At 43.5% G+C, this 26,896-nt stretch overlaps 1 protein-coding gene across 1 annotated transcript in view; it reads right to left on the bottom strand.

Moving 5' to 3' along the window:
- SNX10 (sorting nexin 10) overlaps positions 1 to 23,684 on the bottom strand; it is a 51,428-nt gene extending 27,744 nt beyond the window's left edge. Inside the window, exons 1-2 of the mRNA XM_060248677.1 lie at positions 23,412 to 23,684; positions 8,947 to 8,995 (exon numbers count right to left, since the gene is read on the bottom strand). Coding sequence (XP_060104660.1) covers positions 8,947 to 8,970 — 24 coding nt within the window. The 5' untranslated portion in view covers positions 8,971 to 8,995; positions 23,412 to 23,684. The remainder of the gene's footprint in view (positions 1 to 8,946; positions 8,996 to 23,411) is intronic.
- Positions 23,685 to 26,896: the final 3,212 nt, after the last annotated feature.

Below are 26,896 nucleotides of genomic sequence, written 5' to 3'. Positions count from 1 at the left end.
CCATTTTCACAGAGGGAGAACTGATGTAGAGACTGAGTGACTTCTCCATGACCACATGACATGTCCATAGCAGATGTGAGCTGTGGTACAGTGGCTAAGCACATGCCTCATGTACAGAGGCTCCCAGGTTCAATCCTGGGTACTTCCAGTTAAAGGGCTTCAGGTAGGAGATCGTGGAAAAGACCTTTCTCCATCTGAAGCCCTGAAGAACAGATGTCAGTTAAAATAACAACAATGTGAGATAAACCAAGGGTCTGCATCAGGGTATATGTGGATTTAGCACATGGTCCCCCCAAATCCATGCCTGATTCTAGCTACTGGACCAGGGGTAGCCAAACTGCAGCTTGAGAGCCACATGTGGCTTTTTTGCACACATTGTGTGGCTCTCAAAGCCCCCACTGTCTCGTCAGCTGACTTGGAAAAGACATTTTTTTCTTTAAATCACTTTGCAAAAGCCAGCCAGTGGCTTGCAGAATGCATTTAAAGTTGCTTTCTTTCCACATCTCCCTCACCCTCTCCCCTCATCTATTTTCCTTCCTTCCTGCCTGCTCTCAAACATCTGACTTTTATTCTTTGTGGCTCTTATGTTAAGTAAGTTTAGTCACCCCTGTACAGGACTATCCTAGCTACAACATGTTCCCATATCCTGCTGCTGTTTAAAAAGACAGGCACCATCACCCAATAAAGAACTAATACAGAAAAACTGTATGAATAAAATACAGTTCCTAGATCTGTCTCCTCATAATACTGAGTTTGTTTGTCCAGGCTATGAAATATAGGAAATCACAGCTGAAAACACATAAGCTTAATATGACTAAAGTCCAATGGGACTTTTTTCTTCTTGTAATTTCCCTTTCTATTCTAAATAACTGTTGCTGCGTATTTTCCTTCTCTAACCTGAACTGTTTGGTATTTCTTGCAAGTTGGCCGTTTCCTTATTCCTTTACTTTCTCTTTCTGAGGTAAACCAGTTTCCGCACAGACTTTAGTTCTTATAATACAGACTAATGATAGTTTCTTGAAACTTTATTTTGAGAGGCCTTTGTTCCAGTATTTTTCCTTTATGGGCAGTTTTTAGTCACACCAGACCAATGATCTCTCTACTCTTCAGAGCTATTTTCCCTGTTAACTGGGTAGGGAATTTTCTTCTCTCCCTAGAAGATCTTTCTGTTTTCCTTGGCCTGAATGGGAATCTCTGTATACTTCCCAAATCTCCTAGCCCCTTTTTCCCAGTTATCCTATCTGTTTAAACAGCCAAGGATGAAATCAGAGTTTCTCAGTCAAGATAGGGTTCTGATCATCTGCAGTCAAGGCATAAATCTGACTGACTCTCCTCTGGATCCAGCTCTCTCAAGACCGTGTCTGCTCAGCTGATGTTGTCCAATCAGACTGCTCAGAGCAGCCTATTACTCAAAGCTCTGTGAAGAATTGACTCTTCACTGTCCTTTAGTTGTTGGTACAGCATTTCTAAGTCTCTTAAAAAGTACAATCCATCACAACTGCATTCATGCCCCTATATTCAGTATTCATATGTACCTCACACTGGCTGGTTCTTCTATGCCAAATATAACTTATGTCTAGTCCTGTTTGTTTACACCAATAATTCACCATCATCCAAAATTCAGTACCACCTTTCTCACAAGAGAAAGATTTCAGTTCTTCCAGTCTCTTACCTTGCATCAAAAATAACCACATCTAGAGACGGGGTAGTAATGAAGAACTAAGAAACACTCTCTCGCTGGAGTAGCAGCACAGGAAAAAAAATCAGCAGCCATTTTAGAGATTAGGTGATTTATTGTGGGATCAGCTTTAATAAACAACAGCCTTGTTCACCAGATAAAGAGAGGTATTGTTTATAAAATAAGGCCGCATATGCTGAGATTACACACATAAACACAGAATATAGTACTGGGAAAATCAAATGCAAGTTTCTAGATCATGGGAGTGTGAACAGAACCTCAAGTGTGTGATTATATCGGATGAAAACTTAGAAAGAGGAAATTCTCTTGGCAGAATATCCAGTGGACACAGCATTCACATAGATCTTTTGCTTCTCAATGCAGCAGAAATGGAATTAATCATATCAGACAAACAGAAGCTTATTCTGACCTGTTGAGAGAGGTTATAAAATTTTACAATTAGTCCAGACTTGATATTTTTAATGGCCAAGATCCTCGCTGGGCTAAAAGACTTTGGAGATAGTTATCCCCCAATCATCATTATTTTAGGTAGAAAGGGTTATGTGTGTGTGTGAGTAAATATACAGAACTATGAGTCTTTCTTGCCAGTCACTAACAGCCATGGCAACACATGGTAATGACATTTATTAATAAATGCATTGCATTGCTTGAGGGGGAAAAAACCTGAACAAATTGCACAAGGAAAAAGACTGTCCTTGTAGTGATTAAACATTAAACAAGCACAAACAATAAAGAAAGCAACAAATAAAGGACTCATGTTCTACAGATTCATTAGCTACAAGTAGTTTCTGAGCAGTTTAAAAAAATAGTCAATTGTTAAGGTAACAAATCTTGCCCTTTCCCCTCTCCACAAGCCAAAGTATAGAAGACAACTGCAGATTTATACCCCGCCCTTCTCTCTGAATCAGAGACTCAGAGCGGCTTACAATCTCCTATATCTTCTCCCCCCACAACAGACACACCCTGTGAGGTGGGTGGGGCTGAGAGGGCTCTCACAGCAGCTGCCCTTTCAAGGACAACTCCTGTGATAGCTAGGGCTGACCAAAGGCCATTCCAGCAGGTGCAACTGGAGGAGGGGGAATCAACCCTGATTCTCCCAGATAAGAGTCTGCACACTTAACCACTACACCAAACTGGCTCCGGTAGCACACCAAAGTTCTAGATGTGGATTGAGTAGATGATGGCGATGACTAAAGATTTATACCCCACCCTTCTCTCTGAATCAGAGACTCAGAGCGGCTTACAAATATCCTATATCTTCTCCCCCCACAACAGATATCCTGTGAGATGGGTGGGGCTGTCCTTTCAAGGACAACTCCTGTGAAGGCCATTCCAGCAGCTACAAGTGGGGAATCAAACCCGGTTCTCCCAGATAAGAGTCCGTATACTTAACCACTACACCAAACTTGGCTACAAATCTTCAGTGAGCTAGAGACACCAGCTTCCCCTGGAATTACAGCTCATCTCCAGACTGCAGAGATCAGTTCCCCTGGAGAAAATGGATGCTTTGGAGGGTGGACTCTATGGCACTGTATTCCACTGAGGTCCCTGAGGGGAGACCTGGCAACTCTAGCAAAGAGTTTTACCAGGTGACCTGGAGAAAAAAATCCTCTCTGGTCACTGTGGGGAGGAACAGGACATTGGCCAGGCTTCCTTGTGATTTTGTGGCAGACAAAAGTTAAAATGGAGAGTTCCCATATTACAACACACTCCCTTCCCCCTTTCTTAGCTAGATATTGGAACAAAGTACATGTGTTACATGCAACTAGAGTTTGGATTCATTCTCTCTCTCTCTCTCATATGAAAGACCTTTGGAACTTGAATCTGAAAAAGCAGGTTCTAGTCCATGAAAGCTGATGCCACAGCATACATCAGTCTTTAAGAACCAAGACTATTGTGGTATCTAAAAGAAGTTCAAGTCCAGCAACATCTTAAAGACTAGCAATATCTTCCAGGGTATAAGCATTCAAGAGTCAATGATCACCTCATCACATATTTATCTGCCAAAGTGAGCTTTGATCCATGAAATCTTATAGCCTGGAGAATTCTTTTGGTCTTCATGATGCTACTGGATTCAAATTTTGTTCTATCAGCGGGCGGGGGGGAGGGGTAGCGTTACTCATACGGGAGGGTTATTCCTTTCGGGCTCTCCCGGACCCAAAGATTGATGGTATCGAATGCTCTGGCCTGGCGTGGGATGTTGGAGAGGGGTTGGCAGTTTGGCTGGTGTACCGTCCGCCTAACGCACCAGCTAACGCCTTATCATCACTATTGGAGGCAGTGGCGGGCTGGGCGTTGGAGTTCCCAAGACTTATGGTCCTGGGTGACTTCAACGCCCATGTCGACAACACGGCCTCCACTCAGGCGATGGACCTAGTGTCTTCCATGGAGACACTGGGGCTCTCTCAATTTGTCACGACTCCCACGCATCAGGCCGGGCACACATTAGACCTGATCTTCGCGTCCGGGATTCTGGTGGACAATATCGCTGTCGAAGCGGTTCCATGGTCGGATCACCTAGCCCTTAAGGCCCGTGTGGGGACGCCACCACAACCCTGTACGGGCGGAGAGCCTATTTTGGCTCGCCCTCGGGGCCTGATGGACCCGGAACGGTTCCAAATGGCCCTGAGGGATCCCTGGCCCACTAGCAATTCCCTCGATGGCCTGGTGGAGACCTGGCACGGCCGACTATCCAGGGCCATCGATGAAATTGCACCCCGGCGTCCTCTGCGCCCCCGTGTGAGGCTGGCACCATGGTACACCTTGGAGCTGCGCCAGCTGAAACAGGGGCTCAGACGACTAGAGAGGCAGTGGAGACATACTCGGGACGAAGCAACAAGAGCATCCTACAGAACGTTTATGAAGCCGTATGAGATGGCAGTCAAGGCTGCAAAGAGGAACTACTTTGCAACCAAGATTGCATCTGCAAGTTCGCGCCCAGCACGATTGTTTAGAATAATTGGAGATCTTATAACACTGCCACAAGACAAACCAAACATTAGAGAATTGGAGATTGGCTGTGAGGCATTTGCGAAATATTTTGCAGATAAAATCTCGTTGCTCCGCCAAGACCTGCCTACCACTTTGGAAACAGTGAGTGAAACTGAGGCTCCGTGGCTGTCTTCGGGTTTAGGGCTGGATCACTTTGACCCACTCACCCTGGAGGAGGTCGATGGAATCCTCTCTGCTGCCCGCCCAACAACATGCGACCTGGACCCTTGCCCCTCTTGGCTGATTAAATCTTGCCAGAGGGAGCTTAGATGTCCTTTACGGGACATCATAAATAGATCCCTCGCAGAGGGGCATTTTCCAACGCCTCTGAAAGAGGCATTGGTCCCCCCTCTCTTGAAAAAATGCACAGCAGACCCGGCCGAATTGGCGAATTACCTTCCGGTGTCTAATTTACCGTTTTTAGGTAAAATCATTGAGAGGGCAGTGGCGTTGCAGCTACAGAGGTTTCTAGATGACGCCTCCGTTCTTGACCCATGCCAGTCTGGGTTTCGTCCTGGCCATGGGACGGAGACGGTGCTGGTCGCCCTGGTGGATGACCTCCGGCGGCAACTGGATCGAGGCGGCGTCGCGGTACTGATGTTACTAGACCTGTCGGTGGCATTTGATACAGTCGACCATCAGCTGCTGATGCGCCGCCTAGCCGACATTGGGGTTGGGGGGTTGGCCTTACGATGGCTTTCCTCCTTCCTCTCAGGTCGGGGACAAAGGGTGGCTATTGGGGATGAGCGGTCCCGGAGGCACACACTCGATTGTGGGGTGCCTCAGGGAGCAGTTCTTTCCCCAATGTTGTTCAACATTTATATGCGCCCCCTTGCCCAGATTGCCCGGAGGTTTGGGCTGGGTTGCCATCAATATGCAGATGACACCCAGCTCTATCTACTAATGGACGGCCGGCCCGACTCCGCCCCAGGGAATTTGGACCAGGCTTTACAGGCTGTTGCGACGTGGCTCAGGCTGAGTGGACTGAAGCTGAACCCAGCGAAGACAGAGGTCCTTTGTGTGGGTTGCGGCGCTCTGGGGGGGGGAAATAGCTCTCCTGGCCTTCGATGGCTCGCCATTGAAATCAGCGCGCCAAGTGAAGAGCCTGGGTGTTTTACTGGAGCCTTCATTAACAATGGAGGCCCAGATAGCAGCCACTGCCAAGTCAGCATTCTTCCACCTGAGGCGGGCAAGGCAGCTGGCCCCTCTCCTAGAGCGTCGCGACCTCACAACAGTGATCCATGCAACGGTCACCTCAAGATTGGGCTACTGTAATGCCCTCTACTTGGGGCTACCTATGTGCCGGACCCGGAGGTTGCAGCTGGTGCAGAACGCGGCAGCCAGGCTGCTGTTGGGGCTCCCGAGATGGGAGCACATACGGCCAGGGCTGCGCGGACTGCACTGGCTGCCAATTACCTACCGGGTCCAGTACAAAGTGTTGGTTATTACCTTTAAAGCCCTATATGGCCGAGGACCGGCCTACCTGAGAGACCGTCTCTCCCCATATGAACCCCAGAGAGCACTGAGGTCAGTTGGTAAAAATAGAATGACTATCACTGGGCCGAAAGAGATCAAGCTTCAGAGCACCCTGCACGGGCCTTTTCAATAGCGGCCCCCGCCCTATGGAATCAGCTTCCTGAGGAGGTGCAGGCCCTGCGGAACCTTGATCAGTTCCGCAGGGCCTGCAAGACTGCCCTCTTTAAACAAGCATACATCGACTGCTGAAAGCTGTTAATTAAGGATCCGCCAACATGGAATTAATCACACCGGCAGAAATTAGCGTCAGGATGTCACCACTGCTGGCAGAGTAAACTAAATTATGAACTTTAAGTATATTAACGGGTTTTTATGATGTTAAGTTTAAGTTTTATTGTTAAATTTAAAGTTTTTACATTTATCATTGTATATGTATAAGATGTTGTTAGCCACCCTGAGCCTGCCTAGGCGGGGAGGGCGGGATACAAATAAAATTTTACCTTACCTTACTACTAGAGACTCATGATTACCCACCTGAAACTATCCTAAAGGAGTGCCAAACTCATTTGTTATGATGGCCAGATCTTACATAAATGAGACTTTGTCAGGCCAGACCATGTGTGCCATAAAATGACATGCCAGGTAGCAGAGATATAAACTTTATAAAGCACACAGACAAACACAATTAAAGATTTTTAAAAACTTAAAATAAAACATGCTTAAACCATTAGCACTCATTGGTCTTCAAGGTGCTTTCTTTGTATCTCTCCTGTGTGATCCAGGGAACTGGGCAAAGGAAGTTATGACTGTTTCCTTCCTTTCCCAGAGGGCCAGGAAGGGGAGAAGCCTCAGCCAATAGAAGGAAGAGAAGCTTGGCACAGTAGCTCTGCTGTGCTATTGAGAGAGCCTGATAAAGCAAGACCTCCCTCATCCTTCCTCCCCAAAGGAGGAACCACAACCGACGGAGAAAAGAGGCTTTGCTCTGTAGCTCCTATGTGACTGAAGAAGCCCGGCAAAGCAACCTGTGATGCAGAAGGAGGAAAGAGAAAGGGAGAAGAAAGTGGATGGTAGCCAATTGCTCAGGGGTCTGATAGGAGTCCTCCAGGGGCCCGATTTGGCCCCTGGGTTGCATGTTTAATACTGCTGGACTAACGTGTGCTGTGTTAAATTGTTAAAACAATTTTTAAAAATCCAGAAGTAACAATTATTCATATTTCCTCTCCACTGTATTAAATAAAAATAAAAAACTCATTCTCATAAAAAGAACTGAAGAGGGGGGGAGTGTATAGAAGGCAGTGTAGAACTAAGTTTCAATGAATGGGCATGACCTAGGACTTGCTTCCTCAGTGAACATAAATTAGAATAGGCTTGCCAATCCCCAGGTCCCAGCAGGGGTTCTTCTGCTTTCCCAGGCTCCTTCCCGCCCCCAGTTATCTGGCCGGCAGGGGAAAGTCCCACTCCCAAAGCCACCATATGACTTTCCCCCTCTGGAGGCTCCAGTCTTGATTGGAAAGGCTTCCTCTTGGGATGGGGTGTCTGAGTTACTTGGAAGAAGTTGGCTGCAACCTGTGAGTAGAGAGGCCAATCCCTCACGTCAGAGTTGCCAGAAACGGAGGGGGGGGGGGGCGGAAGAGAAACGTCTGCTGAGCACTTCATTATTCCCTATGTGGAGATCGATTCTCATAGGTTATAATGGGGAATTGATCTGGAGGTTTCGGGGGCTCTGGGGGAGGTGTTTTTTGAGGTAGAGGCACCAAATTTTCAGTATAGTTTCTAGTGCCTTTCTCCAAAGTACCCCCCCACATTTCAAAACGATCGGACCAGGGGGTTCAATTCTATGAGTCCCAAAAGAAGATGCCCCTATTCTTCATTATTTCCTATGGAAGGAAGACATTTAAAAAGGCGTGCTGTCCCTTTAAATGTGATGGCCAGAACTCCCTTGGAGTTCAATTATGCTTGTCACACCCTTGTTCCTGGCTCTACCCCCAAAGTCCCCAGATATTTCTTGAATTGGACTTGGCAACCCTAAATTAGAATAATCTGATACCATACATATTTTTTAGAAATGATTTGGAAAATATTTGAAGACCTTGTCTTCAAATATTTTATTCATCATGTTAAAATAAAACATTCCATAATCAACATTTTTCTTTTCTTTTTTCAATTTTTCAGAAAAAAAACAAAAAAGGCTTCAGGAAAAAAACAGGGGGAAATGGGGTTTCCCCCCCAAATTTTTCCATTTTTTCCCTGAGCCTTCACATCTCTACCCCCAGCTGAGACATGAGCAATGGAACCCATCTTCTAAGGATGGGCAGAGCAAACACCAAAAGTTTTTTTTCAGTTTAGCTCTTGACATTTCCAAACAATATTCTGCATACTCTTGACTTCTTGTTAGTGTGATGTGCAGAAACCAACAATGTGCAAGACTCTAGTTCTTTGCTAAATATTAAGAGTGCTGGGAACTTGCAGTCGATGTTTGTGGTTTCTGACCTTTTCGGTCTCTCTTCTTCCTGTTGGCAGGTATGGAGTTTAGGCTTCATTAAAAATCTTCTTATGGAAAGAGATAAATTAGTCTCTTGAACTAAAAACTATGCCTAGGTATGTTTACATTTCACCCTATTCTGCCAAAAGCAGACCTCAAGTCAGACGCATAATATGCCTTCCTGGAAGATCTGCCAACCCACAAACAGGTGCCTTCAGCAGCCTGCTCAGAAAGCCATATTCACCCCCACATTTACTGATGCCTCCTGACTTATAAACATCAAATTAAAAAAAATTACCTGTTCTTCATGATTGGGTGTCATCTTCTAAACTGCATGTGAGATCAACCTAAAATACAAAAGCAGTAATGCCAAATAAGTATAGCAGAGGGAATACAAAACTTCTGAAATGCAGAAATAAAAAGAACTATTTTGCATATGTTAAAATTCAAGATTCTGCTGAAGATTCAGAGAAAACCATATTGAACCGTTATCTAGGCTTGTAGCAGTTTCCAATAAAATACCATACCAAAGAACCATTCATGACTCATATATCTCCCTCCCATTTTGCACCCACCAGAGTAGACAAGAAAGCTTTACACATTTGCAAGTAGCAACTCTGAAGGACAATTTTGGAAAGAGGCAAGGCCCTCACCTCAATTTTCTGTTACATCCAGCACATTGTTTTAACTCTATCATTCTAGTTTGAGCAAAAGATTATATTGGTTTTACCAAAGATATTTTACTAAAACTAAACAAATATGCATGAACACTTATTTGTTTATATGTTTCTTAGCCATCCTTCTAAAAACCTACTTGAGGTAGCTGTCAACCAAATTAAAAGCACTAAAATAATTTTTAAAACTAAAGAACAAAGCAGGATTGAGAAAGTTTGTCTCAATGTATCTGAAGAAGTGTGCATGCACACAAAAACCTATACCCAGAATTAAACTTTGTTGGTCTTACAAGTGCCACTGGTCTCAAACTTTATTCTGTTGCTTCACATCAACACAGCTACCCACATGAATTGAAAAACTAAAGGCAGTCAACTTAAAAACACGATTACCAGGAGTCCAAGATTCCATAAAAAAAGGGTCAGACAAAGAGGGGAAAAGAATGACACATAAAGACAAACCATGCAGATAAAAATCAAGTTGAATTAAACATGTCAGTGATGGTGAGGGAAATCAACCAAAGCTTTGAGCAAATAAAATTGCATACCAGGCACCAGAAGAGATGAGACAAGATGCCAGTCAGACCTTTAGAGGATATGTGTGCCACAAAAAGAGGTGCCACCACTGAAACAGCCCTATCTCTGGTTGTACCCTGTCATCCCCATAGATGGAAGGACACAGGGAAGGGCTTGAGATGAAGTTGCTAATCTGCAAGCAGGATAATTTAGGAGAAGGAGATGCAAGTACTAAATTATATAACAGTTTACATTTTAAAAAGCCCTACTGGGTCACAGCCTTGTTATTTCATTACATTTATTCCAGCTTCTCATAGGATAATTATTTGATTAGCAAAAAATTAAAGGGTCTTTCTGACTGACTCATGGAGGAATCAAAATGGTTAAAATCCCTTCACAATAGACAGAAGGCTACGCACATGTGGCTGAGAATAGCATTATTAGTACAGAAGTCTGAAAATCAGACTTTATGCAGTCAAAACACATAATCATGTAAAATAATCCACAGGTTTGGAAATTCCCCCTTCACATGCTTCAACTATCCTGTGGTTTGAAGAGATTCACATGGAAGAACTGAACATTTCTCTGCTTGCAGAAGATAGCCTTAATTTATAGTATTGACATAATACTGTAATGCTGTGTATAATACTTGTTTACTGTGGTAAACACATGACCCTGAAGCTGGATGTTTGATGCAACTATTGTATTATTAACTATTTAAATTCATTAACTGATAAAATCTTGTCGAATGGTTAAATGCTATAATTTTTCTAAAATTCCTTAAAAATTATTCTTCTTTAAGTTGACTGTCATGCCATGAAAAACCCTTTGTATCTCAAACTATTGCATTAGTGAATCCCTACAGCACCCCTGTGAGAAATTTAGCTTCCCATAAAGATGGTGGAAATGTCAATTGTCATAGGAGAATGTCTTCCTGGAGTTTCTAAGCAACATGGGCTATCCTGGAGGAAAGCTGACAGATTAGAGCACTGATTCAACTGGTTGCACCAGAACTTGAGAGATCCATGGTCAAGTCCCCAGTTTGCCACAAAGCTAACTCTCTTTCAGGCTCACATACTTTACAGAATTTTTAAGGGTAAAATGAAGCTAGGAAGAGAACCATGTAAACTTCTAGAGCTTTCTGGCAAGGGTAGGATAAAAATGTCTTAAATAAATAAATACATTAAATTAAATAAACTTTTTCTGTAGTTATTAAGCAATAGATGTAATGCTATCATAAATCCCAACAAACACTTGATCTAATATGTCAGTCATTTAGCCAAAATTCTAAAGTATCATGCCTACCAAATTGAAAAAATAAAAGCGGCTTCATCCTGAATAAGACACTGAAGCATGAATAAACCCCAAAACTGCACACATAAATTAGAATTCTGAGGCAGAGTTTAAAATGGATTTGCCAATATTGACATATTGCATAAAGAAATTTCAGGATTGTCTCCAGATGATCAAGATGCTTTTATCTAGGATCTATAACTGGAAGCCAGTCATATCTAGATTTCAGAAGATAGATGTCACAGTAGCCAGGCAGTTTATGGATACTCTTGACTTGAGGCCATAGTCTAAGTACTGGAAACATCATGTTCTCACCATGAAATGAAGGTACATGTAATTATAGCATTTAGACAGAAATAACAGCAGCTGACAATGACTGAAGTCAACAAAACACTCACACTGAGAAGAGAGAATCCAGTAGGCAGCCGTGTTGGTCTGAAGCAATAGAACAAAGCAGTAGACAAGTGCACCTTTAAGACCAACTAAGTTTTATTTAGAATGTACGCTTTTGTGTGCTCTTAAGCAGACTTCATCAGACAAAATGGGAATGGCAAGCAGCAATTCTTAATATAAGTGGGCAGTGTGGAATCATGGGAATGTTTTTAGCAGATTAAAAGAATCACAAATAAGGATCTATGTTTGTTAGTGTAGGACAAAACCAGGTTGAAAAAATACTGGAGGGCGATAAAAAGCAGACTGCTATCATAGATGCAGGTGCCATAAATCCAGGTAACATTCTGGCTTTGTTAGTTTAAATAGAGGGCATGGTTTCTCAAGAGATTATAACATCCATATAGTTCGCCATAGGATGGGTTGGTATATGCAATAAGACAAACAGCCAATATCCCCCATTTGAGTATGTCAATACAAAAAAAAACAAAAAGCAAAAAACCCCAAACATTCTGATACACTGTTCTAAAAGAGAAATAATAAAGCTAGCCCTTAGAAAAACGGGATGCATTAAAGTATAGTGGAAGGTGGTTTAGTATATGTAATGAGACAAACGGCCCATATTCCTCATTTGAGCATGTCAACACAAAAGAGAGAAGATATCAATCAGACCATGTGGAGTTTCTTGGGGATTCTAAACCTTTGGAGAATTCAAACTGGAGTTCCGTGTCCTTTTTTTCCCTCCAGACTAGAAGCCAGCTTTCCAGACAAAAGTAGTGGTTAAAGGAGGCAGCCTATTATTATTATTATTTAGATTTTTATAACACCTTCCCCATGAGGTGGGCTCAGGGCAGTGTACAACAGGTTAAGAGCAAATATATGCTCATTTAAACTGTTAAAATTAAAAGCTATGCAGTAACAAGGTCCTGGATACTAACACACCATAATTGCAGGTTTTCTAACCCCAATCAGGAGGGAGGGAAGGCTGCTGTCCTCAACCTTATGGAGAACCAAGGTTGCCTCCCCACTCCTCCACATAAAGCCTGCTGGGTGACCTTGGACTAGTCACAATTCTCTCAGAACTCTCTCAGCCCCACCTACCTCACAAGGTGCCTGTTGTGGGGAGAGGAGGGAAAGTGATTGTAAGCCACTTTGAGACTGCCGCTTTGAGACATCTCAGGGTAGAGAAAAGTGGGGTATAAAACCCAACTCTTCTTAAAATATCTGAAGAACTGCTGTAATCAAGGTACCTCTTCAACTGCTTCCTTTGGTATGCAGACACACCTCAGTCATCTGCGCAATGATTACAGTTAGCTCAACCAAACACCCTTCATCTCAGCAGTCATAAAGGCTGGGTAAAAGCTGAGAGACAACAGTCATAGTATCCTAATGTTAAGTAATAGCCACTGTAAAGTCTCAAATCAGTCACAGTGCTTGAAGGGAACTAATCATCCCTCAACCAGCACCTGCTTTTTACAGCTGGATACGTCACACATCAAGTCCCTATCAATTAGTTTTCTTTTTAAGATCAAAGCACATTAACCGAGATTGCTAGAAACAGAAGAACAGAAGCAAAACAGGAGACAATGCTCCAAAAAGCATTTATGCTATGTATGGTTTAGAATGACAATCCATCCATTCTGTTCTTAATGTGTATCACTAAAGGAAGTTCTATGCAGGACACTGGCACCTCCAAATATTCTCACTATTAGGGAAACATGAAGAAATGTTTCCCTTTTTGGTGACCTGTTCTGTTCATTTAAAAAAAAAAACCTCAGGAAGTTCAGAGTACACCTTCCAAGGTGTTGCAATATCTTGTGACCGAGACCTGCATAAACACTGAGGGATTCCTTTCCACTTTGAATGCATCCACCTGAGAATATGCAACTTTTAAACACTGACTGACCAGCTCTTTTTCACCAGATGCATAGCAACTGTGGACAAGACAACTGTGTGCTTCAGGGGACTTCCTATTAGGTTCCTATTGACAAATACTGGTTAAATTTCTTTTTCCTGGCAACAAGCTCAGTCGGAATTAAATGTATTTCAGCCTGTTTTCAGGGTGTAGGAATCAGTGAAGCAGCTGAACTAATAGCATAAGCAAACAACCTTTTTTAAATAAAACACAGGTGTCAGACAAAAAAATAGCTTACATCAGTGGATTAGAAGGCTGCTAATCTATAGTTCACAGTGGTCCAGGGAGACTAAGGAAAAATACACAGAGGAGCAGAGCCATCACCAAGAGACAGCAAACAGATATATACTATTGTCAAAATATTCTAACTGGCTCAGCCATCTCACTCTTTGGTTATGCCCTTATTCCTTTAAATGTTGGTTTGCTCCTCTGTGCTCCTTAATTTTTCTGGATTCTTCTTTATGCGTTTCTAGAACTTCACTGCCTGGGATTGCTCTTCAGGTCAATACATGAGCAGATTTGATACAAGATGGGTGGTTCATGGAAATCATAAAAGCAGCATACAAGGTAGGGGTTTCTAAATGTCTGGGGGTTGCCCAAGAATACAGAAAAATATGACTTTGTAAATAACTAGAACAGCCCTCCCCCATGTCCCAATGAGGACCAAGTGTAATGGAAGACTAGCAGAATGCTAGAGCAGTGCCCATAACTCTGTAGTGTCACATTATCCCCTCCCTATTTTGTTTCCCTGTGGACCTCAACCTGTAATTTCAAAAACAAACAGTATGTATGTTCATAATATCTTGTGCCTTCTCAATGCTTCCTGCTTGTCAAATATTTAAAGTGAGAATGTGTTCACATTAAGAAAAGTCTCTGGGGAGAAAATTCTTACCTTGTTAGATGTTGGTATGGAATCTTGTTTTAACAAAATATTTTTGGATAAATGCTTACTTCCGTTTCTCAATATATTGCATCTATCTCATCCCAGAGGTACAAAAAGTGTGACTAACTGGCTACCGTGCATTCATGTGACACGTGCAACTAGCATTTGAACATTCCTTTTGTGGTTTACCTAGATAGCATTTAATTACTGTTATTGTGTCTAAGCAAAACAATTGACTAGGACATGCTTAAACGCTGCAGGCAAAAGCTATAAGTGAACCAGGATGTTTTCCTCACACATAAAAGATTCATAATGTTTTTCTGAAAGTTAGTCAGTCTTCTACTAAATGAATGTCACTTAAAAAGGGATGGGAGGGATCTTATATACCTATTTCCTCAATGTGCACACAAAAATTAATACAAAATATTTCCTTCCGTCAAAATCAACCCCAGGGAATAATTCCCTTAATTCTCATGTCACAAGATAGCTACAAGGAAAAAAGCAGACAGCACTTAACACTCAGTCTTTTCCTTTCACATCTATGATCTGTTCACATTATCTGTAATGGTTACTAACTATAACTCTTCTTAACTTTGTCATTCTTAAAAGTGTCAAATTTCAAGCAAGTTAACAGAAGCAGCAAGACTTTAATTTAAAACAAGAAAAAGGCATAGCAGTAGTGAAACACTTTCCAAGCAGGAGCAAAGTTTGTGACAAGAATCTCATCAAACTATTTTACATAATACACACTGAATACAATCCTAAGCAGTTCTATCCAGAATCCTATACAGTTCTATTCAATGGGGCTTGCTAGCAGAAATAGAAATGGGCATGAACCAGGAAAATGGAGGTTTGTTTCAGTTCGCAGTTCGTGGCGCCACACAAACCATGAACCTTCACAGACCTTCTTGCTTACCAAACCAGTTTGTTTCATGGGATTTGTGATGTGTAGAATGCCCCCACTGCAAGGCTGAGATGCCAAACTTGCAGAAAGTCCCCAGCTGATTCTTCTCTACCTACCTTCCAGGTTTAGTGAGGATTGGATTGGGGGCGGGGGCGAGTTACAGCCCCCCAAAGCAGGTGCCCCCTGGAAAGTGCTCTCTGGGGAATCACAACCAGTTCCCTTCCTTCTCTGTCTCTGCCTCTAACTAATGCATGGTGGACCGGCTGTGTGAGATCTGGAGGTATATATATCATTTTGCTCCCATAGAGGCGAATGGGAGCTCTCTTATTGGCAGCCAGCACTGTCTGTTCAGCTTTGGAGCGCCACTATTGGTGTTTCCAGGGCTGCAGAAGTCCATCCCCCCTCATTAATTTGATGCTTGTAACTGATCAGCACCAGCATGTGTGCTGCAGATGACACTGACACACCCCACCATAAGAACCTCTGAAAACCATGAGGAGGAGTGTGGGTCACTGAGGCAAGATTGCTCAGACCTCGGTTCACAAACCATGACCCAGGTGATTTTAGCCATAGAATTAGGATCATGGGCAGGTTTGTGTTCATCCCTAAGGAGAGTATTGTTGGGATTACACAACCTGTAACAGACCAAGGGGGTGGGGTGGGGGGAATCCTGCTCACCTGACAATCTGTTCAGTCAGCAGTCTCATGCAGGAACACATGAAAAATTGTGGTTCCCTTTCCATGAAAAGAAAAGCTACCACTTCTGGTTATACTTCAAGACAGTTGCCATCTTGTGAGCAGGAATGATCTTAGTGACCCCGGAATCCTGGGCAAAAGTCCAGGATGGGGCCACAGAATCACTGAGCCACCACCACAGCAGGCAACCCTTGTCATGGCCAAACAAGTGGTGCCCTCACTCCATGCAATGTGGGTGGGAACCATTATTGTAGCTAGAAGCCAGCAGTCTAAGACTCAGATAGAGCAAGGACAAGTGATGACAAGAGCCTGCTCTGCCCCTCCCATTTGATAGGCAGCTCCCTCCCAAGCATCAGACCCAGGGCAGCTGCCCCTGTTGTCCATTGGCTAAGACTGCCCGCCTGCTTGTGAGAGACTGTGGCTCCTATGCTACTCTGCTCACAAGAGTAGACTACTCCCATGAGCTCATTTTCACCTCAAGTCAACCCAAGCATACTGTCAGAAATTATTCACAGCAATGAGCAGAACAGCTCCAAGACCATAACTTGTCATTAGATTTTCTTCCTACTGTATTTTCAAACAGGAAAATGTCTTCCGGTTTGGCATAGTGGTTAAGTGTGCAGACTCTTATCTGGGAGAACTGGGTTTGATTCCTTACTCCTCCACATACACCTGCTGAAGTGACCTTGAGTCAGCCACAAGTTCTCTCAAAGTTGTTCTGCTCAAGAGAAGTTCTGGGAGAGCTCTCTCAGCCCCACCTACCTCACAGGGTGTTTATTTGTGGAGAGGGGAGGGGAAAGAAAATTTGTAAGCTGCTCTGCGACTCCTTTGGCTAGCAAAGGGTGGGGTATAAATCCAATCTCTTCTTTTATCATGTTCCCCCTCACAGTCACACTGGAAGATTGGACATCCATTATTCTCAATTTAGAGATGGAGGATTGAAGTCAAATCCAAACAGCAACATGGTTTGTCTCAGGAAGTGGCAACATAGGAACCCTGCTGTACCAGAGCCATAATAAAATTGAACTGAACTGAGCCCTTTTCCCACAGGCACACAAACCGCACAGAAAAATATAAACATTTGTTTGAGAGGCAACAGTAATAAAAGAAAAAGCAAACAGGTTAAACGAGAGTCTTTATTCTGGGAACACACAGCCGCCTGGACCTTGTCATATTCAGAGAAGCAGAACAGTACATTTATTATTATTTATTTACTTTATTTATACCTTGCCTTTTGCCCCCAGTGGTGACCCAAAGCAGCTTACATCAATCTCTCCTCCATTTATCCTCTAGGTAGATGAGGCTGAGAGTGTGTATCTGGCCCAAGGTCATCCAGCAAATTTCCATGGCCACAAGTATACTAGACCTGGGCCTCAAGGATACTAACCCAACATTCCACAAGGACCTTAGAATTTAACTTGAGTAGCAATTATCTTCAGATGCCACTGGGACACTAGAAGGAATTTCATATGCATTTAGAAACTTTTTTCCTCCATGTAACTCACAATTACTGGAGACATCCTACTGGACATTGTCAAGTGTTGGTTCAGACTACTACTTTTATTTTATTTCCGATTATTTTCAAATGTGTCAAATTTTAGCTTAAAATAGAGATCTGAAGTTGGAAGACAATGCATAAATCTTTTAAATAAACTGGGACGTCTGAGACCTAGTTCTTCCTGGTTACACTCCTTTTGCTGTTATAGAATTACTTTGCTATTGCAAAATGTAGACAGCATATACAATGCATGCTGCTGCATTGTAACATGCAAAATATTTCCTGTAAATGACCTTAAAGAGAAAGAGGAAGTAATACCTACTTAATGCATTGCACAGACATTAGAAATCTCTTTTCACATGAGGCTCTGTCATCTGTCTGCTGCCAGCTACTTCACTGTGCTCAAGACCGTTTCACATCTTCCAAACTTTTGAGTAACTCAAAGCAATGATTCTTACCGGTATCAGCCTACTATATATAGCACGTGATAAAGCCAGAAAAATCTGTGATGCTACTCTTAAAAGACAGGTTGGAGAAACAGAAGCTTACAAAATCAGATACATCAAAATACCACGGGTTCTGGAAGCAATGAAAGCAAAGATAGCTTAAATCGAAGCACATATGCTTCTATGCATGTTTATTCAAATCAAGTTAATCTGCTGGTGGAAAGTCTGTGGCTGACTTATGGTAACCCTGTGGGGTTTTCAAGGCATTTGCCAAGAGGAACACAACTCACCTGAGCACCTGGTGCTGCCTTATTCCAAGTCAGACCACTGGTCCATCAAGGTCAGTATTGTCTATTCAGATTGGCAGTGGCTCTCAAGGGTCTCAGGCAGAGATTGTTCATATTGCCTACTGTCTGGTCATTTTAACCAGAGATGCTAGGACCTTCTGTATGCAAAGCAGATACTCTACCACTGAACCATGGCCCCTCCCCATAACTGAAGACAGTTACAAGGACCATAGTTAATGGACCTAAGTGGCCATCCCTTGATGTCACATGCCTCCATTATGCCCTATAATTGTTTGAGAGAAGGTCAGAACAGCAGATCTCCACTGTTCTTTGGGCAAATGGGTAGCATTCTGATTCCTCTACCACAGGAAGTATCTCCACTGCATCCCATCACAGGCCCCTGAGACACAATGAAATAACATGCGGGTTGCATGCTATGCACCAATGCTCTGCACTAACTGTTGTGTTCTATTAGTATTCATCTAAGTAAATACTTTTCTGATGGCAGCAACTCCTTCTTCCTGAATCCCAGGCAGGCTCAAGGATGTGAAGACCCATAACAGTGAGCTTTGATTCTTGAAAGCTCATGCCCCAAAAATCTTGTTGGTCCCTAAGGTGCTGCTGGACACTAATATAGCAACTCCACATATCAATTCCAACTCAACAGTTTCTTGCCGGAGCCTGCCTTTGAAATAGTTTTGATGCAATATTTGCAGCCTATTAAGTACCCAAGCAAGATGAGATAATTCCCCACCGGTTTATTCCATTTTTGTATTCATTTATTCTCTCACACAGATGCATAAATTTACAAAAACAGGTTGAATCAGCATGTAATTCTAATATCCCCAGCTCTTTTCTCATGATGTTTCCATTCCTCAACTACCCTCTGTCTAGATTTAAATACGTAAATCGTTGTTAAATGTTTATTCACATTGGATAGAAGCATTATTATTTATTCACTCTGATGCTTGGATTTAGCTTGGCTCTCTGTTTTTCATAAGAAGGCACATGCTTTACATGAAAAAGGTCTCTCCAGTTAAAGGAAAGATATTCCACTTCTGGGCAAAATTCTTCTCTGCTAGAGACCAGGGAGAGCCATTACCAGTTACAGCAGACAGTACTCTGCCAGGTGAGCCAAGGCCTGATTTGGTATAAGGCACCCTGATGTGTTCCTTACTAGGGTTGGGCACAAATCAAACTACAAACCGTGATTCAGGCACAAATCAGGCTGTTTTGTGGTTTGGTTCCAAAGCATGCCTCCCACAAACTGTCTCAGAACTTCCTGAACCTCCATGAGAGGTTTGGAAGGTTCAGGAATAGTTCCTGCCCACTTGGCTTCCCCAGGCACAAAGTGGTTGCAGGGTGCATGAAGAAGCCAAGCTGAGCCCGTGAGGAGAGGTGTCCCCCCACCCCTGCAGGATCAGCTGCGTTTCAACTGGGCAGGCACCCCTGAAGAGCCCAGGTTTGGGGAGAGATCTCCGCAATCTTTATTCACTTCCCCAGCCAGCCTGCCAAGGCTGGCTGGGGGAGGGAAGAAAGATCAGGGAGAGATCTCTCCATTGTATCCTAGGGACTTTAAACCCCTTCTCTTGCATCGCACCACAGCTCTCCCTTGCCCAGATTGCCCAGGAGTATGGGCTGGATTGCCACCAGTACGCTGATGACACCCAGCTCTATCTATTGATGGACGGCCGGACTGACGATGTCCCTATAAATCTGGACTGGGCGCTGCAAGCCGTGGCGGGTTGGCTCAGGCTGAGTGGGCTAAAGCTGAATCCAGCGAAGACTGAGGTCCTTTGCGTAGGTCGCGGCGGGCCAGGAGGGGAGATCTCCCTACCAACCTTTGACAGTGCGTCACTGATACCAGTGCGCAGGGTCAAGAGCTTGGGAGTGCTACTGGAGCCTTCCTTGACAATGGAGGCCCAGATAGCTGCCACTGCTAAATCCGCCTTTTTCCACCTTAGGAGGGCAAGGCAGTTGGCCCCCTTTTTGGAACGTAGCAACCTGGCAACTGTGATCCACGCAACGGTCACCTCGAGGCTGGACTACTGTAACGCCCTCTACATGGGGCTGCCCTTATACCGTACGCGGAAACTGCAGTTAGTGCAGAACGCAGCGGCCAGGCTGTTAGTGGGACTACCTCGGTGGGAACACGTGCGGCCTAGGCTGCGGGAGCTGCACTGGCTGCCGGTTGTGTACCGAGTTTGTTATAAGGTGCTGGTTATTACCTTTAAAGCCCTATATGGCCGAGGACCTGCCTACCTTAGGGACCATCTCTCTCCATATGTTCTTCAGAGAGCACTGAGATCTAGTTCCCAAAATCTTCTAAAAATCCCTGGGCCAAGGGGGGCTAGATTGAAAACAACAAGGGAGCAAGCCTTTTCAACAATGGCTCCCCAATGGTGGAATCAACTACCAGAGGAGGTGCGAGCCCTGCGAGACCTGAATCAGTTTTGCAGGGCTTGCAAAACCGCCCTCTTTCAGCTCGCTTTTAAGATGGAACCCGGTTAATTGACATCTAGCCATCCTTTACATATTCTGAATTGTAGCACCTTAATTAATAATTTATAATGGTTTAACTGTTTTATCTAACTTTTAACTTAATTTATGATTGTAACTCAACTATATTTTAATTTGTTTTTATAGTAATGATTTTATTTTATTGTAATCATGGTAAACACCATGTCCTGTGAACCGCCCTGAGCCTGCCTTCGGCAGGGGAGGGCGGGATATAAAAATAAATTTATTATTATTCTCCATTGTGGTCTGAGCTCTCCATTGTATTCTATTGGCCCATAGGATATAATGAGGAGTTCTTGGCCTGGAGAAGGGAGGGGGTTGGCATTTAAATGCCTCCTCTCTCCTCCCCAGTCATAACAAACCACAAATTCCCAAACTAAGATCTGTTAGGGGATTTGTGGTTTTTGTTGGCTGGTGTTGGTTTATTTTTGTTTGGTTCATGAAATTAAATGAACCATGAAACAAAACCACCCTTTTCACCAGTTCATGCCTATCCCTATATTCCTTACTCCAGATATCCTTATTTTCCTTGTATTTTTTTTATATTAAAGATCTGATTTTTCCTTCATATTTTTCTAAAAATCAGAAATGGAATTCATTTATAAGAACATCCCCTTTTTAAACTAATAGCATATTATCTGTTTAAAATAAAATAACGGATTCATCATGTATCACATCAGCATTCTGAACGATGTGTGAATTATACAGCAAATTCAATAGCTACAGCTATCACATAATACTTTTGTGTACAAGGATTTATAAGCACTTTCAACTGTTCAAACCACTCTCCATGCATTTCCTTGTAATCCTTACAAAAATCTGTAAAGTAGATTAATATCATTATCCACTATGATGCCCATACAGTTCCCTCCCTCAGAGGCACAATTTTCCTTCAGTTTTTCTTTCCCTTTTGTGACTGAACTGCCCTAGTTGTCTGTTTTCTTCTTTCCTGAAGAATTCTGGCTGTAGTATAATATTTTGGCTGTTTGCTCTGCCCAAGAAACTGAGGGAAGGAATGCAAGCCCTCTTTAATTTCTATGACTAGAAATTTTTATATTCCAAATTCACAAAATATTTTATTCAACATAGGGGGGGAAAGGTCAGGTGAAATCAGGAGTAAAATTTCTGAGGTCAAATCAGTACAAGCACTGACTTTAGTTCTTATGTTTCAGGCTAAATAGTTTCCTAAGCTATTAACAGTTACTTAAATCTTTATGTTGAGAAGCTTTTTGTTCCAGTGTTTTCCCAAACCCTCCAGTATACCTTTGAGTATTCTCTAACTCTTTTGGTTTCCAGAAGGCTGGTTACACTCTTTTTAGTATCCAAGTCCCTTCTCATGAAACACCAGTACTTGTATTGAGTTTTAACCGACTCTTAAGGTCTATAAAGACAGTTTCTGGCCACAACAGACCAGGGATCTCTGCACTCTCCAGTTTGACTGGGTAGGGAAATTCTCCTCTCACTAGAAGATCTATCCTCTTTCTTTGATCTAAATGGGAGTCTCTGCCTAACTACCCACTTGTCCTTGCCAACTTTCCCTCAGTTATCCTGTCTGCATTAAACCGCTCTCTGTCAGGGGTGAATTCCAAAACTGTCAGTACCCCTGCCCGCCCCACGTGGCCTGTGGAAACGAAATTTCTTCCACCATATTGGGAAGTGGACTGTTTAATTTGTTCTTATGCCATAGGTATTTTAACACTGAACTATCTTAATGCTTGAATTATTTATTGTAAGGCACCCTGAGTGAGCCCTGCCTACAGGAAAAGGCGACCTAATAAATCAACAACAACAATAATACTCATCTCTTCTCAGCTAGGATTGAAATCTGACAGAATTCTCCTCAGCATACTGCTCAGTCTGTCTCTGTTCAACAGATGCTAACCAATCAAATCTCTTACAACAGCCTGTCACTCAGGACTTTCTTTTAAGCATTAACCCTTCACAATCCTTCATCTGTTGTACAGCACCTTTAAGCTTTCAAAAAATGCAGTCCATCACATCGACTTACAGCAATGAGGGGCTGGAGTTAGAGCAGCGTGACCTCCTCACAGTCACCTACTGAGTTCATGGCAGAAGTGAACGAGCCAAACCATACTCACACACAAAGCTATGGGAACGATGTACCTCTGGGCGAATCAACTAACCAGCAGCCAGGCTTAAATCTGCTCTTGTGCATTTGCCTTCACAATAAAGCCGTAATCCCGATGGCTGAATCACAATGACATTTCAGTGAGAACTTCCACGCCAAAAAAAGGAATTATAACCAATATTCAGTGCTATGAAGGAGTTCCCCTTGGGCACAGCCAACACCTTTGAACAACGCCCGGGCGAAAAAGCCAAAACCAGCGCTTGGAATTAGACTCATAGATGCCTTTCAGACTAGAAACACACACGTGCGCATGTATATATAGATCACTATCTCACTTCCCTTTTTCAACCAATGTTCCTTTAGGGCGGGTAAAATGAGCTCTTCCCCGCCGAAACACCTGAGTGATAGGGCGCCAATTCCAACGCAGGGAAGGAGGTTTTCTTCTCCACAGGCAACGAAAGTGTGGTCGCCGGGGACCATGTGCGTAAGACCGCGGAGACAGCGGCGATCAACTCCACGAGGGCGGGGGACGCCGCACAAAAAACTGCCGGTGATACGCCATCCCCATAGAAACTGAGCCACCGGGGGAGGAGGCAGACGCCGGACGGCTCTTTTTCGCTCCCCGCCAGCCACAGCGGATGCCCGCAGCTCTTACCCGGCTAGTCTTCGTCGCTTCGGCCAGAGCTCTCGAGACGCCTCGTCCGCAGCAGTAACCCCAGGTCCCCAGAAATCAAAAGCAGCAGCCACGGCGGCAGCAGGGGCTCTTCAACACCGGCCTGGGCTGGGACTCGCATCCATGTGACCATCCAAGGGAGGAGGAGCCGCGAGGGCTCAGTCATTGAGCACGCAGCCGAGAAGAGGAATTGCGGGAACCCGCCAGGGGAAGAGCCGAAGGAGGAGACTGAAAGAGCTGCGGGCTTATCGGAGGGAAGCGGGGGCGGGGAGGGCGGAGGTTGGGGTTTTTTTCCCCTCTAGAGGGCGTGAGAAAAGCAGCCGGCCTTGCTGGATCGGGCAAAGGTCTGTTTATCTGTGCGTGCTGCTTTCCACAGATCTCAACCAAGCGTATGTTTCCGGGAAGTCCACAAGCAGAGTCTGAAGGCCGGAGGCCCTTTCTGTCCGTGTTGTCCAGCAGCTGGCATTCGGAGATATATTGCTTCTGGATTTGGAGGTGCTGATGTTGACCCATAGCCGTCCCTCATTAATTGAGGTGTGGAAGCAGTGTACTCATTCCTAAATTGAATGTTCATTTTGGATATTAGCATGGCATAGTGGTTCTCTCTTGGGCCCATGAATCAGTCAGTCTCACTCTCAGGGCTCAGTGAGGATAAAATGGAAGAGGTGGGAACTATATATGTTGATCTGAGCTCCTCAGAGGAAAGATGGGATGAGAAGGTGAAGTATTTGAGTGGGGGGTGGGGTCCACTTTGTTTTTGATTGCCTAGTGAGGGGGTGCACTAAAACGAATTACGAGAATGTCCATTGAGAACAATAAATAGGCATGAAGGACCACGGAGCCAAATACCAACCATATGGGCTCTATTTAAAGACAATTAAGTAGTGAAAAGTCCCAGTGAAAATGCAGAACAAAGCTGGAGTCCAAGGGCACCTTTAAGACCAATTACGCTTTATTCTGGGTATAAGCATGCACACAAAAGCTTATACCTTGAATAAAATTTTGTTGATCTTGACAGATGCCACTGGACTCCCAACTTTGAACTGCTGCTTAAGACAAACATGGCTGCCCACTGGAATGCAGATCAAACTTGGAGAAAGCTGCTTTGAGCCAGCTCCTAGAGTGGACTGATGATTGCTGGGAATAGCATAAGTGCTCTGAGACTGGAATGACAGTTCACAAAGTGGGATGATGATTCCTGGGAATTCCCTGCTTTGGGGGAAAATATTAAAATATAGGATACTTCATTCCGCTATAGTGGAAGACGGGGGGACAGCTAGAGTGGTAGCAGAGAAAGTCCAGACAAATCCAATAAAGCTTGGGTTAGAGCAGATTTAAAAGCCTACCCTGTAGAAGTGATGGCAGCAAAGAAGGAATATTTACCTTGCACCATTGCATCTGCACAGTGTGGTCAGAGAGCTTATTTGGCTCTGGCCAATGGGAGGAGGTAGACAGCTCTAGCCCACTGTAATTTGCTAAACACTTGCAGATGAAATCTCTCATATCCATTCTGACTTTGACCTTACATAGACAGCAATAGCATTGGATGGTCCCAGGGTGCTAATTTGTGCAGCTGAGTGGGATGCCTTTCAGCTTGTGCAGTCTGAGGATGTGGTCAGGATTCTAGGAAGTTTGAGGCCTACCACCTATTTGAACAACTGTTGCCTCTCCTGGGCTGCAGTCACACACACTAAATAATCCACTTTCAATGCACTTTCCAACGGGATTTTGCCTGTTCACACAGTAAAATCCCATTTGAAAGTGGATTGAAAATGGATTAGTATGTGTGACTGCAGCTCTGGCTACTTAAATCTGCCAGGGAGGCGGCTGGGGGACTGTGTCCTGGAGACAGTAAATTCCTCTCTGAGAGACAGAGTGATTGCTGCTAGTGATTGAAGCTGGTAGTGGTGTATCCACTAAAGAAACCTATTCTGGACCAAAAGAGGTAAATATAATTGTGAAGGACAAAAATTAAATTAAAAACTGAGAATCTCTTGTGTGGAGATAGGCAACCTTTACATGTGAGTGTACTTGCTAGAACAAGTTGTGTTGTTTGTATTGATTGGGTTTTAACTGTTGTTTTATACTGTTTTTAGAATGCTGTTATCTGCCCTGAGCCTGTTTTTGGAAAAAGGTGGAATATAAATTGCCTAAATAAATAAATAAATTAGTCTCATGATAGAATGGCAAACAAAGAACAATAGACTTGTGTATTCTTCCAAGTTTCAGGAATTTTCTTCTCAGGAGATAAATAGCTGAGAACTGAAGGCCATGCAGAAATTTTAGAAAAAGACATAATGTGCTAACTTGGGAAAGGGGCATAGCCGCGTAAGAAATTAACGCATCATTCTGCAGGTGCTTGCAATAATTATAATTAATAGGACAGGGTTATTAGATTGGAGGCAGAACCACTGAATATTTGTTATGTATTTAAGTGCTTGTATTACTTTTCTCATAGTTTTTTCATTGCTTTATTGCTGAGGACCATTACTATAGTAAAATAAATTTATTTCTTTCCTAGCCACTTTGTCTGGATCTTTGTCCTTGGCAGGAGTCTGAATGAGGAATTTCTAATGAGGCTTCCTCCACATAATCCATTCTGAAATTACCATTCTTGAGCAAGGTGACTGAATGAGCAGTGGCTGCCCAACTTCAAAAATTCCTGAATGAAACAATTGTTTAGATCCATTCCTGTCTAGTTATGGAATGGAAACAACCTTCTTTGCCCTGGGAGATGATATGTGCTGGGAAATGGACAAGAGGAGTGTGATTCTGTTATTTTTTCTGGACCTCTTGACAGCTTTTGATGCCATCAATCAAGGATCACCTTTTGAGATTGGGAGGCACTGTTTTGTGGTGATTCTGGTCCAACCTCAAGGGTAGGTTTCAGAGTGCGGTGCTGGGGAACTTTGCACTGCCCCTTGGCCTCTGGGATTCTCCAAGGTTCTATTTTGTCCCACATGTTTTCAACAATTATGTAAAGACAACTGGAGAGGTCATCCAGAGATTTTGGCTGAGCTGCCAAGAATATGCAGATGATACTCAGCTCTATCTCTCAGTAGGAGGAAAAGCTGAAAGAGCCTGGGGCTTTGCAGTTTAGAAAAGAGAGACTAAGCAGGGGGGGCATGATAGAGGTTTGTAAAATTATGCATGGAGTGGAGAGAGTTGACAAGGAGAACTTTTTCTTCCTTTCCCAAAATACTAGGGCTTGAGGGCATCCAGTGAAGCTGATGGGGAGTATATAGCACAGACAAAAGTAAATCTTTATACAATGAGTGATTAAAATGTGGAATTTGCTGCCAGATGCATTAAAACGCAGCTACACCATAGATTGATTGTATATATTAAGACATTATAATATTTTCAGACTACTTTTTAATACTGGCTTGCATAAAATTAAGCCATTTTGGCTGCTGCCACACACAGAGTTGGTATTTTCATTCAGCTATGCACTAAGGCCCCAGAAT

This window comes from Heteronotia binoei, chromosome 10 (assembly GCF_032191835.1).
Source record: "Heteronotia binoei isolate CCM8104 ecotype False Entrance Well chromosome 10, APGP_CSIRO_Hbin_v1, whole genome shotgun sequence".
Taxonomy (NCBI): domain Eukaryota; kingdom Metazoa; phylum Chordata; class Lepidosauria; order Squamata; family Gekkonidae; genus Heteronotia; species Heteronotia binoei.
The sequence above is the reverse complement of the archived record's forward strand: the minus strand, read 5'-3'. Positions and strand labels throughout refer to the sequence as shown.